At 38.0% G+C, this 15,505-nt stretch overlaps 2 protein-coding genes across 9 annotated transcripts in view; one reads left to right on the plus strand and one right to left on the minus strand.

The window, feature by feature from the left end:
• LOC123766797 (nuclear exosome regulator NRDE2) overlaps positions 1 to 15,505 on the plus strand; it is a 177,868-nt gene that overhangs the window by 137,916 nt on the left and 24,447 nt on the right. For 2 of the 7 annotated variants that reach the window (XM_069307551.1, XM_069307552.1), the window contains exon 1: positions 10,582 to 10,706. The exons of the other annotated variants lie outside the window; for them this stretch is intronic. In XM_069307551.1, the coding sequence (XP_069163652.1) occupies positions 10,667 to 10,706 (40 nt within the window). In that variant the 5' untranslated portion in view covers positions 10,582 to 10,666. Of the gene's footprint in view, positions 1 to 10,581; positions 10,707 to 15,505 lie in introns of those variants that run through there. 7 annotated transcript variants of the gene reach the window in all.
• Ref1 (RNA and export factor binding protein 1) lies at positions 3,467 to 10,116 on the minus strand. Of its 2 annotated transcripts, none has more exons than XM_045756200.2 (5): positions 9,828 to 10,116; positions 7,113 to 7,241; positions 5,540 to 5,798; positions 5,212 to 5,400; positions 3,467 to 3,794 (listed from the first exon to the last, which is right to left on the minus strand). In XM_045756200.2, exons 1-4 carry the CDS (start codon positions 10,029 to 10,031, stop codon positions 5,213 to 5,215), a joined length of 780 nt encoding a protein of 259 aa, XP_045612156.1. In that variant the 5' UTR covers positions 10,032 to 10,116; the 3' UTR covers positions 3,467 to 3,794; position 5,212. The 2 variants fall into 2 exon arrangements, with proteins under 2 accessions (XP_045612156.1, XP_045612155.1); XM_045756199.2 differs by having other exon boundaries at positions 5,212 to 5,403; positions 9,828 to 10,113.

Below are 15,505 nucleotides of genomic sequence, written 5' to 3' on the forward strand. Positions count from 1 at the left end.
TTTTAGTAATTTACACACACAAATATATACGTATTTAGACACATCACAAACAATAATCATATATCGAACATTCTGAGTGATACACATATACATTTCTGCCAGGCAGCTAATGTGTGTGTGTGTGCTCTCGTACTGACCTCTCGCACTTCTTGAATATTCTGTTACACCACAACCCGTCTTCTCAACTAATATCCACGTGTTCTAGGCATTGGTTGGTTAGGTTAAGTGGGTTGCTTCGGTTCGTGCATTCCTGGTTAGGTTAGGCGTTATATATTTTGTACATTGTGGTAGATCAAGAGAACGGGCTGACTATACGGCCATCAGGAGTTAGACCTTTCCTTATTTTAAACTTACCACGGAATCCTGATGTGGTAAGTTAAGCCAAGCTGGTGACTTCCCCGACCAACCACTTGGACTGGTAGGTAGAGCGACAGTCTCGCTTCATGCAGGTCGGCGTTCAATCTATGACCGTCCAAGTGGTTGGGTATCATTCCTTTCCTCCGTCCTATCCCAAATCCTTATCCTGATCCCTTCCAAGCGTTATATAGTCGTAATGGCTTGACGCTTTCCCTTGATAATTCCCTTCCTTTCCATCCGACCTTGTACATTCAATGAGGGTAAACAATCCATGGAAAATGAGTAAGGAAACGTTGAAATTATCGTCAGTGACACTGGCGGTACAGGTCACCGACCCCTTCCCTGCCACTCACTCGTGGAACAGACGTGTTGACAACTTCCCTGCTCCTCTAGAGTGCCGTGGTCCTGTTGACACCTACTATATCTCTCTCCCTCACAGCTGCCTTGATACCATTGGCACTTCCCCATCATAAGTGCCAGGGTTATGTTAACACCGCCACCCAAGTGCCATCAGAGGTGGAGGCGAGGAACTCACGCCTCGGCCGTGATAGTCATCTTTGATGTCTGTTGAATATCCTCTTCATCATCTGTGTTACGAGGGCGCATTAGCTGTTTCTCAGAGTAATCCATGGGTATAACATTTGTTGTTGCTGTGTATATTATTGGCTACACTCCATGTTGGGACCATTTCTCGCATCACACATCCATAGCGCTCATCACGTACCTTGCGGAAGTCATTTGCTTTCCACAAACATACAAGTTTTGAGTTTGGATCAAACTCTTCCTTACATAGGAAAATATGTGTACATACACACATACGAACGTGTGTACACATCTATAATGCGCCTTAGGACGCTTGGATCATTGAAAGATTTTCTATTATAATTTTGAAGATGGCCTGACTGTTATTAAATGTATATCTAATTAAAATGATAACTATAGGTTTAGTGACTAACAAGGAGCCGTTGATCAAACAAAGTAATCTTATATGAACTAGCTAGTTTGAAGGTTAAAGGGCAATTATAACACTGGATAGATGATTATCTTCATAACAGAAAGACTTACGTGAGGTATCAAGGTTACATGTCAGCTGTAAGATCTTTTGATTTTACAGTTTACTTAAGATCTTAAGATTGTTCTTAATTCCCACCCTGTAATTCATTAATATATAACTGAATAAGACAACATCCTAGAGATACTCGAACACGGTAACTACAGCCATATATAGGAATCTAAGAATCAAGGAAACTGCTGAAGGCCTGTTGGTCCATCCGAGGCAGCTTCTATTTATATCCACCCAAACCCATTCATGTATGTCTAACCTACGCTTGAAACACTCCCTATATCTATTATGATATGTTCCACAAATCCACAACCCTATTACCAAACCAGTATTTACCCGGTTTCGTGTTCTATTATGTGTTGATACTTATAATACCTTATTAATATATCTTATTTTTTATAAGAATAATTCATCCACTTATACACTTCAATCCTGTCACTCCTAACTTCCTTACTAGAGGATGGAATTTAAATGGGCCTCAATCTTTTTCATTATCTTCATATGAAGGGTTTTTAATCTGAGGGAATAATTTTGTCATCCTACGGTGGGCGCCTTCTAATGAATTTAAGTCCATTCGACAGTATGGCGACCAAACTGAACTGCATAATCTAAATGGGACTTGATAAGAGCAACTATAACTGAAGAACAACACTAGGTAAATTATCATCCACACTTCCGTGGAAATAACATTCCATTCACCTGGACCCATACCTGGTCCACGGTTTGAGACCCATACTGTCCAGGTGAATGGAATAACACCAGGTGTTTTATTGTTGGCAAACTCTGAATTTAAAAATTTGTGGAAATAGTTAAATGATAATTAAAGTAGCGAAAGCGGCCACGGAAAAAAATTATTTATTGTTATTATTTATATAAAATGTTATTTCCTTTTTTTTGACAAGATAAGGTATGAGGATACCTAAGCAGGAAGCAGATATTTAGCAGGAAGCCGGCTTCTTTTCAAAGGTTCCCTCATTTTTTTCCAACATGGCCCAGTTTTGAGTTTTGAACTAAAGTAACGTTTTGATACTTATGGGTTCGGCGGGTAGGCAGTTCCATGAGTTTATCCAAGATGAAACGGCAACTCCTGTTTTGTCCTATATTGTGGCTTATTTAGCTTGTAGCTTTGTTCTACTTTCTTAAAAACAGATTGTTCTTCTGAAGATGAGCTCTCTACACTTGGTTAAAGTAGTTCAAATCTGTGATATTTCTTTTGAACTGCAACCATAGTTACAAATTACATTTAAGTAATTCAAATAGCCAACTATTCTACCAACAGTGTAGAAACCATAAGAAAATACTTGCTCCATATTCTCATTAGCTTCAATGCAGATAATTAAATGTGCCCGTTAATCCCACATGTCCTGGAAGGAACTATACCTTCCAGGAAGTTCTACATTAATTCTAGGTCCACTAATTACAATATATCTCCCAAAGCGTACAACTAATTACAATTAATATAATCCAACGACTAAGATATATAATAATAAAGTCACGAATTAGAAATAAAGACTGCAAGTAACCTTGGAAGAAATGCCCTAATACTCCACATCTGCTTCAAGTCAGCAGCGAGACTTTCAATCCACTCGACAAGCAACAGTTTTAATGTGCCTTACATGGCTCTATAAAAAGAATTATCTATACTCCAATATTTGGGTGTAAACTTATTTGATAAATTAGCATTCCTGAATTTATAGTTATATATGCGCTTGTACATTTATGGTATACTTATTTACCCTTTTGTCTCTGGTTAGCTGGCAAACCATTTCACAAACTATACCTTATTAATCCACAGCAATTTTCGACAACTGTTTTTATAACTACGATTTCTTCTATTTGAAGTTTATTATCGAATGACAACAGTTTAACTAAGCTCAATAAGACTTGTCATATACGTTTAATTAATACAAGGTAAACAAAATGATTGATATAGTAAATTGTGTATGTTCCCGCTTTGCAAAAACACTTACCAGATAGTTCTGCATCCATTAATACTTAATGACCAATCTTTTATAAGAATAATACCTCGGGGAGAAAAGAAAAATATTTAAATACTAAGTTTTATTCACAAAAAATTGATTTGCTTTTGGCATTGGACAATTGTACTTCATTAACCTAATTGGTTACGGCCGGAGCCTACTTGTATCCAAACCCACTGTCATACAGTACTTTCACTCCAACTTAAAATTAATGTGCTGCGATCCTTCAAAAATATTTGTTACAAAATAAACGGTCATGTAGGAAAATTCTACTAAATAATGCCAACATTCAAGAAAATATGGTTCTGAACTCTTGTAAATGGGTTACAGGAAACAGCACTAGTCGTCCGATTTTCTTGTACATACGCTCTTCCCTCAGTCACGTCCAATCACACCTGTTGTGAAAGAAATTAAATTCAGTTTTTGAACATAAAAGGATAAAAAACCACCTGAACTGCATTAGTCGTGCAATGGCATAATACAAGTCAATTTTGCACAATATAAGAACAAACTTTCTACTTACTGAACTGCAAACAAGCAAGAAATTCATATTTAAAAGAACAAGACACAGGATACTTGGGTGGTGGCAGGCAGGAGGTGGGATCGGCGAGACAGTTGGACGCTTGCCCGTAGCCGCCACACCACACAATGTCTCCGCACAACCGTCGAGGGGATTATGGAGGGCCCAGGCTCACCTCGTTTACCACCACGGCACACACGTTTCACCCAATACCATCACCAACCCAAAGTTGCTTGCAGAGAACCATTATCCGATATCATGTTGGAAGGGACATTTTCCAGCCACAAATTTTACGGAAAGTCACAGCCTTTTTAAAAACGTACATTCATATGGCACCCGTTGATTGTTGAGGTTCAGCAGCTCTCAAATTTCAAGTTCATTTTTTGGAAAGTATTAATACAAATCACAGCACATAGCTTCCATGTTATCAACAAGGTCAAAGTAACAAATTGGCACAAATGAATTTAAAAACTTTATTGGAATTTGCAGAATTAAATTAAATTTCAGTCCAAATTGTCTGGTAAATGATGAATAACCCCAGAATAGCTTTTCAATTAGCCCTATTTGTATTTAAATTGAGCAACGCAAATATTCTTCATTTTTCTACGAATCTCATTAATCCGTTTAAGCAAACTTTAATCTGTTTTGCTGTAAATTTCTGGATTATTTTAATCTTTTGCTCAAGTCTTCAAATCTTGCAGTTTTATAAACATCTTGTAGTTTCTACACATTTCATGTAAATTATGTAAATTAACTAAAAAGCTTCTTTCTTGATGTATGAACAAGGACTGGATAATACAGTAATCTTGCATTTCTACAGAAGTTCATACACTAACAATTCCACTCTTTAATGTGGTTAACCATTTCACTGTAACACTTCATATACAGAATGGTTTCATTAACTACACCTCTGCACAATACGCATCAAAACTAAAAAATATACACCACTTTTAATGTTTTACTTTCCACATGCAGTACAGTATTTAGGGAGTTTGGCCAATTTGTTGCAGTAAAGCATTCTTTTATCACTTAAAACTGTGCCAATTTTTCATTTAACAAAAACTACACAACACAATTTCCTATGGATAAGGGATAATGATGCACTAAAAACCACCCATCCCAACATATTCCCCACTAGCACTGGGCCCAATCCTTGGGTCTGCAAGGCCAGACTGATCAGTACCATGGCTGCCATCGTCAAGGCAGCCAAGTCGCAGCAGCAGGCAGTCAGCACCACCACACTAGAGTACCCAGATGATGATGGAAGGCCTCCACTCCTGGCCACCAATTACCTCACTTGTTGACCTGGTTGACATAGGCGTCAAGCTCAGCATCCAATTCTTCAGCAGTAGGCACCTTGGTCCTAGCCCCTCGCCCGCCAAAACCTCTGCCACGGCCGCCGCTACCACCACGGGTGCCTCCTCTGCTACCTCTGACCCCTCGAGTGCTGCCACGCACACCTCTGCCTCCACCGCGACTACCTACTGATAAAAAAGAAACGTCAAAATTAAATGCTACTATAATTAAAGAAAAAATCTTTACATTTTACAGAGCCATCCATACTTTATACATTCTGAACATATTAAGTGACTAATTGGACAATGTAATTTCAGTACTTACCAAAACCACTTGAAATTGGTCTTGGACCTTGTGATAATCTCTTGAGTGGTGCCGCATTCCTCAATCCCCCCGCAGGTGATCCCCCATCCATTGTGATGCTCATTGGTCGGCCATCAAGATGAACACCATTATATTGTTTGAGAGCTTTAAGAGCATCTGCGTGACGCTCGAATACAACATGTGCAGTACCCAATGATCTTCCTGAACGATCATAGTGAACGGCTGCATTCCTCATTGTTCCAAATTCAGCAAACAGCTCCTGAAAGATATAAAATAATGTCAGTCTGCTTTTTTAACACTAACATTATGTATGCTACATAAGTTTTTTTTTATTATTTTCTACCACAGATGTGACCACACATTTACAATGCTAACCAGCATATATACATTTTCTTGTCCGCCATGTGGTTCAAGTTCAGTAAGAAAATACCCGAAAGGCAGTCATTAATTACAAAGGGATTTTTTATCTATACTGTACCAAAATACACAAACCACGTATCTTATAATTGAAGATTTAAAAATGCAAGGTCTTATTTGGTTTATACGTTTTAGGAAGATGTGGGATGAAAAGGACAAATACCTAGGTAAGTACACATTAGGTACAAAATGTTAATGTAGCCAACAATTGGCAGTCTGAAAATTAATATCGAAATCAGAATTTGGGATCCTTAATATTAAATTCTGAACTGGGTCACTGTACATCTTTATAAAAATGCACTGTGTAAGCCTAGGCATCTCTTGTATACAACATTGTACGAGATCATCATTTTTCTCAAGAACAGTATGCTGTTGCAGACTACTATGGAGGCAGACACCACACAGTTTCAAAGACTGAGATGACATGCTCTTGTTGAAACCCACACTAGTTGACAGGCGAGACCAAAAAGCCCAAGCACAATAAGGCAAGTATTGTACCCAGTTTATGGGTATTTTTTGTGGTATAAAAAGTCTGATGGCAATATTCATTTAGATAAGGGATCCCATGCCATTATGCACAATAATGCATGAAAAAAAAGACTCAAGAACAGCACTGATTATATTGTACTGATGATCCAGTACAATGTTGAATTAAGAGATGCCTTGGCTTACACAATGCATTTTTAAAAAGATGTACAATGAACCAGTTCAGAATAGTCTGCCCATCCACTGGAAGCATGGCAGAGAGTAGTGAGAACAAGTCAATGTTTTCTTAATTAAGAAAAACTACACTACGAATGTTTAAGAATTACAGTTTGCGAAAATGTTATACAGTACAGTACTTTGAAACCCAATATAGGTTTACCACATTTTCTGGTTTTAATAAACATGCTTCCTGTGTGCGTGCCTGCAAAACAAGCACACACTGCTAAAACCTCGCTCGTGTCAGGCGAGTCCACTACAGGATCACCATAGCCATTGCTACTTGGAACCTTTTGTTCAGTAGTAGCTCAATCTAAAACAAAACCTGGGCGGTATGCATGGTGGATAATAGCTTTGAAGATTGATGAATTGTGTGTTAAATTATATGAACTGCCACCACAAGTTAAGATTAATTATCTTAATTATTAAACTATTTAATTAAGAGTATACTTACATGAATGTCAGAGTCAGACACACCAAAATCCAGGTTAGAGATGAGAAGTTTAGCTGGACCTGACAATTGCTGAGTACGGATTCCACCCCCTTGGTACATGTCATGGCTCCATCTTCCATCTACATTGCCCTATAAAAATAAATTAAACTTGTGAAATACTAGTTGTAATATATACATCACTGCTCTCTAAGTACAGAGCTTAAACGAGAAATATTTTTATTATACATAAATATTATAAAACAAAATTTTTTATTTGAACCAAAAGTTCAAGAGATCCTAATGCAGACTATAAGTCACAATAATGACTTTAAACTCCGAAAACAAGCATAAACCACTTCAATTGAACACCGACATGCAAGAAGCTGGGGCCAGATTCACGAAGCAGTTACCCAAGTACTTACAAATGTATACATCTTTCCTTAATCTTTGACGGCTTTGGCTACATTTATTAAACAGTTTACAAGCATGAAAACTTCCCAATCAACTGTTATTGTTATAAACAGCCTCTTTATGTCGGAGCATATTAACTGTTTAATAATTGTAAACAATGCCGCCAAAGATTGAGAAAAGATGTACAGGTTCGTAAGTACTTGCATTACTGCTTTGTGAATCTGGCCACTGGACAGTTCATTCTCAGTGGCTTGGCAGAGAACAAGCCAATGAAAAAGACTTTGGGGGAATAATAATAAATACTATAATATCATTTGGCAGATAATGCATTCTTGTTGCAAAATGACATTTGTTATTATAATGTCTTACACCAGTTAGGAATGAGAATTGAAGTATGTGATAATTATGAAAATTGGCTAAGAAAAAAGGTAAAATTATAATCACAGCAGCCAATGGCTAGGCTGTGCACATTACCTTGGCAGGTTTAAGATATAATTAAGGCAGTCATTTGAAATCACTGGGAGCACACTCTAGAACTACTTATTACATATTAATGCTGAAAAATATATGAAGTATCAAAAGAAGGCACCAAGCCGAGGTGCCTTCAAGGCGCCAAGTACAGTACACAGGTACAGTATATTTAGCTTGAATGTGAGTAAGATGAAGTTATATTTGAAATATAAATATTTCTTCTTGTATGCAAAATAAAAAATCCACTGCCAGTATTGTACCTATCCGTACAAGTGAAGGGTCATACACAGGGGATGACAAGGAAATTAGTAAAATCCTAAAAAAGCAGTGTATGAGGTCAATAAACAGCATGAAAGTTTATGTGATACCCAAACCCCCTGTAAATATAACATAACACAAGCAGGCAGATTTTATAAGGGAAATTGACAGCATGCCCATGCACTCAGCCCCAGGGCCAACTCATGCAATTCAATTTGTATAAAGAAATGCAAGGTGCCAGTAGCGCAGACACTTTGTATAAAGTGTGTGCTTAAATCAGCAGACATAGCCCCTCTACACAAGGAAGGGAGCAAAGTATTGGCATAGAATTATAGACCAGATGCACATCCCCACATAAAACTATTTGAATGATCAGGAGTCAGGTCACTAGTTTCATGGAAACAAATGACCTCCACAACCCAGGCCAACATAAATATAAGAGCGGGAAGATCATGCCCCTCTCAGTTACTTGACCATTACGACAAAATCACAGGCATTAGAAGAAAAACAGAATGCACACAGACTTTTTGCAGATAATACAAAAATCAGCATGAAAATTACCTCTGCAACTAGTGGTAATTATAACAGTGAAGACACTGAAAAACTACAAGTAGATATTAATGTTATTGACAGGGCAACATCATGATGATTAACAGTGACAAATTCCAGGTACTCAGGTACCATAAAAATGAGGACCTTAAACATAATATCAAATCAAAATCTGCCTATAGTATGAAAACAGCATGTGAAGGACGTTGGAATAATGATGTCTAATGACCTAACGCCGACCTAAAATCATCTCAAGATAACGTTCAGATTGCCGGAATAACCGTGGACACCTTCAAGAAAACTAGATTTTTTTTTCAAGAAGTGCTGGACTTCAACCAAACTGTGGTGGACCTAGGGGCCACTCCAAGCAACTGCCTAGTGAACTATCAAATCAAGCCTGGCATCGGGCAGATACCTTGTAGCAGGTATCATCCCTATTGGGCCTGTTTTCGATAAAACCTAATTTACATTCTTACATAGCCAAAAACGTGTGAAAAAAAAACAAAAATAGATGCACATACACATACGCTTAACATGCGCATACAAACATGAACAAGTATTAAATTTGTATACAATTTATATGAAACAAAAAGTATACAATTTGGTAGTTTGGATTCAGAAAGGTAACAAGTCTTAGTCTTATGAGAAATAAGAGTATAAAATCCAGATTCTCCAAACCTAGATGAAATTTTTCCTACTTTTCTTCCAACCAAAATTTAATTTAAAATTAACAAATTTGCTCATTACATGTATAGATCAACCAAAATTTAATTTAAAATTAAAAAATTTTCTCATTACATGTATAGATTTTAATTATAAAACTGAATCTTAAGACAAAATAAATCTCACAAATAACAAGCTCCTCTCGCCACCAGAAGGTTTTTGAGATGAACCTTCATCTCAATAAGTTTGAGGATAAGCTGGAGATACACACGAGAGAAGGCGCGCAAAACTTCCTTTGTCAAAGCGGATGTCCACTACCCCAAAGCTACATTGAGACTTCATATTATCAGCTAGGGGAGGATAAGAAAAGATGTCGCAACTCACCCTTTGTCCAAATGGCTGCCGTGTGGCTGCCATGGGGCGCTGGCCAGGCCGCCCCCGGGTCTGTCCTCCTGTGATGCCGCGCCTCACACCTCCCCGCCCGCGACCCCGCACTCCCCGACCTACGCCGCCGCCTCTCCGGGTACCCGGCTTGATCTTCTGCGTCTTGATGATGTCGTCCAAGCTCATATCAACTTTGGTGGCCATATCTGGAGGCGGGAGTGGGACGGCACAGGATGGCGTAAACAGTATGGCGTCTCCACACACACCGCTTCCCGCAACGCTCACTCTACAATGCCGGCTTCCTCCAGAAGCGTTGTCTTATGTGGCTTCCCCGCTCTTGCACCTCATCACTTTCTGCCTTTCGCCTCACCAATAATTTCTCAGATTATATTCACTCGTTTTTCGGGAAATATTAGTGGGTACTCATCTAGACTTAAAATAGAAAGATTAGTGACAAAATATAGTATAAATTTCCGAAGCCGATGTCAATGCTGGAACAGCAAGGAAATTTAAATGTGACTAATTTTTGCCTTTCCATGTAAACCAGTAGCCATATTTAACAAAATCAATCATATTAATATTTGTATTATTATTTGTACATAAACTAGCTTAAAAAACTAAAATTAGATGATACCCAAATGATATGAACTGAATTATAAGTATCCATACACTACCTTCCTCATTAATATAAATAGTTAATCTATATATCCCAAGAAGACATGACTTATTTTCCTCTAAGCCTAGAAATATAAATATACTCTAAAGTGAACAATAAATATTACCCGGTGTGAAGCATTTTAGGGTCGGAGTGCTTGGGCGAGTGTAAACACAACGTTCCCATGTCTCTCTTCCCTGCTTACTCCGTTGAGGACAATTCTGGTAAGTTTTGTTACCATTTCAGGATATGTCTACCACTGCACATGTTCACAGCCTGTTCATATACCAACCGAGATGTTCAAACGGTTAAAATCCACCATAAGGAAGCCGAGGCTCTTTAGCTTGGAAGTCTCTTCACTTCGAATAATACAGTAGTCAAGACATTTACCATAATTCTACCTGAGTCACCATCTCTAGTGACTTCGACGGGGACAGGAAGCTGGCTGCTTGTTTAAGTTCTCCCCCCATTATATGAGAGCTGCGTCAAATACTGTTTCATAATCAACCGGGTTTTGCATCTTTAATGCACACTCAATGTGCATTAAATGTATTATATTTATCTGAAGGCTACCGTTTGTTGTGGCCTCGACAGGGACAGCTTGTCAAAGGTTCCCCATTGTTCTTAATGATTTTTTTCTATTTAGGTTTTAAACTGAAGTAATGTCTTCAGAAGTAAGAAAGTAAGGTTTTAAGGCTAGGTAATGATGATAGAGTTACAAGATATGAGCTAGATGGTGTTGAGATTGAAAAGTCTGATTGCAAAAGGAAACTGAGTTATGATTAGTTAGAATTTAAAGCCAAAAAGTAAATGCATAGAAGTTCGAAGTAAGACAAATAGGACAATGGGATTTATTTATCGGAAGCGTTAGTAATGAACGCTTCTGATAAATAAATCCAGAGACAGGACAGAAAGAATTGTTGTTCTTCAGTTATATCTTGCTCTGGATAGGCCCTATTTAGATTATGAAGTTCAGTTTTGGTCGCCATACTATTGAATGAATATAAATTCACTTGAACGTGTCCAGCATAGGATGACTAAGTTAATTCCCCAAATTAGAAATCTTTCATATGAACAAAGATTAACAAAGCTTACATTGCATTCACTGCAAAGGCAAAGAGTTAGGGGTGACAATACAGGTTTACAAGTGGACGAATGGACACAACAAAGGGGATATTAATTAATAAGGTATTAAAAGTATCAACACAAGACAGAACACGAAACAATAGGTATAAATTGGATAAGTTTAGATTTACGAAAGATTTGGGTAAATACTGGTTCGGTACAGTAACAGGGTTGTTGATTTGTGGAACCAATTACTGCGTAACGTGGTGGAAGTGGGGTCCCTCGATTGGTTTCAAGCGTGGGTTGGACATGTATATGAGTGGGATTGGGGTGGTTATAAATAGGAGCTGCCTCATATGGGCCAATAGGCCCTCTGCAGTTACCTTTATTCTTATGTTACTAAATTGAATAAGCTTAGATTTAGGAAAGACCTGTGTAAATACTGGTTTGGTAACAGGGTTGTTATGGATAACAAAGAATCTGAAAAACCTTAAATGTACAAAAGGATTAAGTATGGAGAAATCAGAACATAAGAACAAAGGTAACTGCAGAAGGCCTATTGGCCCATATGAGGCAGCTCATAAGAACATAAGAACATAAGAACAAAGGTAACTGCAGAAGGCCTATTGGCCCATACGAGGCAGCTCCTATTCTATAACCACCCAATCCCACTCATATACTTGTCCAACCCGTGCTTGAAACAATCGAGGGACCCCACCTCCACAATGTTACGCGGCAATTGGTTCCACAAATCAACAACCCTGTTACTGAACCAGTATTTACCCAAGTCTTTCCTAAATCTAAACTTATCCAATTTATATCCATTGTTTCGTGTTCTGTCCTGTGTTGATACTTTTAATACCCTATTAATATCCCCCCGGTTATGTCCATTCATCCACTTGTAAACCTCTATCATGTCACCCCTAACTCTTCGCCTTTCCAGTGAATGCAACTTAAGCTTTGTTAATCTTTCTTCATATGAAAGATTTCTAATTTGGGGAATTAACTTAGTCATCCTACGCTGGACACGTTCAAGTGAATTTATATCCATTCTATAATATGGCGACCAAAACTGAACTGCATAATCTAAATGGGGTCTAACTAGAGCAAGATATAGCTTGAGAACCACACCAGGTGTCTTGTTACTAACGCTGCGATTAATAAATCCAAGTGTCCGATTTGCCTTATTACGAACATTTATGCATTGATCCTTTTGTTTTAAATTCTTACTAATCATAACTCCCAGATCCCTTTCGCAATCCGACTTCGCAATCACAACACCATCTAGCTCGTATCTTGTAACTCTATCATCATTACCTAACCTCAGAACTTTATATTTATCAGCATTAAACTGCATCTGCCAATCCTTTGACCATTTCAAAACCCTATCTAGATCAACTTGAAGTGATAGTGAGTCCTCCTCCGAATTAATTTCCCTACCGATTTTCGTATCATCGGCAAATTTGCAAATGTTGCTACTCAAACCTGAATCTAAATCATTTATATATATTATAAACAACAGAGGTCCCAGGACAAAAGCTCCTATCTATAACCACCCAATCCCACTCATATGCATGTCCAACACACGCTTGAAACAATCGAGGGACCCCACCTCCACTACGTTACGCGGTAATAGGTTCCACAAATCAACAACCCTGTTACTGAATTAGTATTTAGCCAAGTCTTTCCTAAATCTAAATTTATCCAATTTATACCCATTGTTTTGTGTTCTGTCTTGTGTTGATACTTTTAATACTCTATTAATATCCCCTTTGTTATGTCCATTCATCCACTTAAGAACACATAAGAACATAACAACATAAGAATAAAGGTAACTGCAGAAAGCCTATTGGCCCATATGAGGCAGCCCCAATTTATAACCACCCAATCCCACTCATATACTGTACATGTCCAACAAACGTTTGAAACAGTCGAGGGACCCCTACCTCTACCAAGTAACGTGGTAATTAGTTTGACAAATCAACAACCCTGTTACGAAACCAGTATTTACCCCCATGTCTTTCCTAAATGTAAACTTATTCCATTTATACTCATTGTTTCGTGTTCTGTCTTGTGTTTATACTTTTAATACACTATTAATATTCCATATGCAGGAATATAATAATACATATTATTAATATTCCCTTTGTTTTGCCCATTCATCCACTTGTACCCTTCTATCATGTCACCCCTAATTCTTCGCCTTTCTAGAGAATGAACTTAAGAACAAAGGTAACTGCAGAAGGCCTATTGGCCCATACGAGGCAGCTCCTATTTACAACCACCCAATCCCACTCATATACATGTTTAACCCGCGCTTGAAACAATCGAGGGACCCCACCTCCAGCACGTTACGCGGTAATTGGTTCCACAAATCAACAACCCTGTTACTGAACCAGTATTTACTCAAGTCTTTCCTAAATCTAAACTTATCCAATTTATACCCATTATTTCGTGTTCTGTCTTGTGTTGATACTTTTAAATCGGACACTTGGATTTATTAATCGCAGCGTTAGTAACAAGACACCTGGTGTGGTTCTCAAGCTATATCTTGCTCTAGTTAGGCCCCATTTAGATTATGCAGTTCAGTTTTGGTCGCCATATTATAGAATGGATATAAATTCACTTGAACGTGTCCAGCGTAGGATGACTAAGTTAATTCCCCAAATTAGAAATCTTTCATATGAAGAAAGATTAACAAAGCTTAAGTTGCATTCACTGGAAAGGCGAAGAGTTAGGGGTGACATGATAGAGGTTTACAAGTGGGTGAATGGACATAAGAAAGGGGATATTAATAGGGTATTAAAAGTATCAACACAAGACAGAACACGAAACAATGGGTATAAATTGGATAAGTTTAGATTTAGGAAAGACTTGAGTAAATACTGGTTCAGTAACAGGGTTGTTGATTTGTGGAACCAATTACCGCGTAACGTGCTGGAGGTGGGGTCCCTCGATTGTTTCAAGCGCGGGTTGGACAAGTATATGAGTGGGATTGGGTGGTTATAAATAGGAGCTGCCTCGTATGGGCCAATAGGCCTTCTGCAGTTGCCTTTGTTCTTATGTTCTTATGTACTTTTAATACCCTATTAATATCCCTTTTGTTATGTCCCTTCATCCACTTGTAAATCTCTATCATGTCACCCCTAACTCTCTGCCTTTCCAGTGAATGCAATTTAAGCTTTTTTAATCTTTCTTCATATGAAAGATTCCTAATTTGGGGAATTAACTTTGTCATCCTACTCTAGACAAGTTCAAGTGAAATTTATATCCATTCACTCGATTGGGGGTGGGGTCCCTCGATTGTTTCAAGCGTGGGTTGGACTTGTATATGAGTGGGATTGGGTGGTTATAGATAGGAGCTGCCTTATATGGGCCAATAGGCCTTCTGCAGTTACCTTTGTTCTTATGTTCTATAGTACGGTGACCAAAACTGAACTTCATAATCTAAATGGGGCCTAACCAGAGCAAGATATAGCTGAAGAACAACACCAGGTGTTTTGCTACTAACGCTTCGATTAATAAATCTCAGTGTCTTATTTGCCTTATTATGAACATTCATGCATTGATCCTTTGGTTTTAAATTCCTACTAATTATAACTCCCAGATCCCTTTCGCAATCTCAACACCATCCAGCTCGTAGCTTGTAACTCCATCATCATTACCTAGCCTCAAAACCTTACGTTTATCTGCATTAAACTGCATCTGCCATTCTTTTGATCATTTCAAAACCCTATTTAGATCAACTTGAAGTGATAGTGAGTCGTCTTCTGTGTTAATTTACTTACCGATTTTTGTACCATCGGCAAATTTGCAAATGTTGCTACTCAAACCTGAATCTAAATTATTTATATATATATTATAAACAATAGAGGTCCCAGGACATAGCCTTGAGGCACTCCACTTACAACATTATCCCACTCTGACTTAACCCCATATATACTAACTCTGTTTCCTT

This window comes from Procambarus clarkii, chromosome 60, assembly GCF_040958095.1.
Source record: "Procambarus clarkii isolate CNS0578487 chromosome 60, FALCON_Pclarkii_2.0, whole genome shotgun sequence".
Lineage (NCBI taxonomy): Eukaryota > Metazoa > Arthropoda > Malacostraca > Decapoda > Cambaridae > Procambarus > Procambarus clarkii.

What these genes read in the sequence shown, in the direction of transcription:
- Ref1 (XM_045756199.2), bottom strand. Translation starts at nt 10,031, where the DNA reads ATGGCCACCAAAGTTGATATGAGCTTGGACGACATCATCAAGACGCAG. An exon ending in TGTCTGACTCTGACATTCAT is followed by an intron (nt 5,799 to 7,112) that starts GTAAGTATACTC and finishes TATATCTTTCAG; the next exon opens with GAGCTGTTTGCTGAATTTGG. An exon ending in ACCAATTTCAAGTGGTTTTG is followed by an intron (nt 5,404 to 5,539) that starts GTAAGTACTGAA and finishes CTTTTTTATCAG; the next exon opens with TAGGTAGTCGCGGTGGAGGC.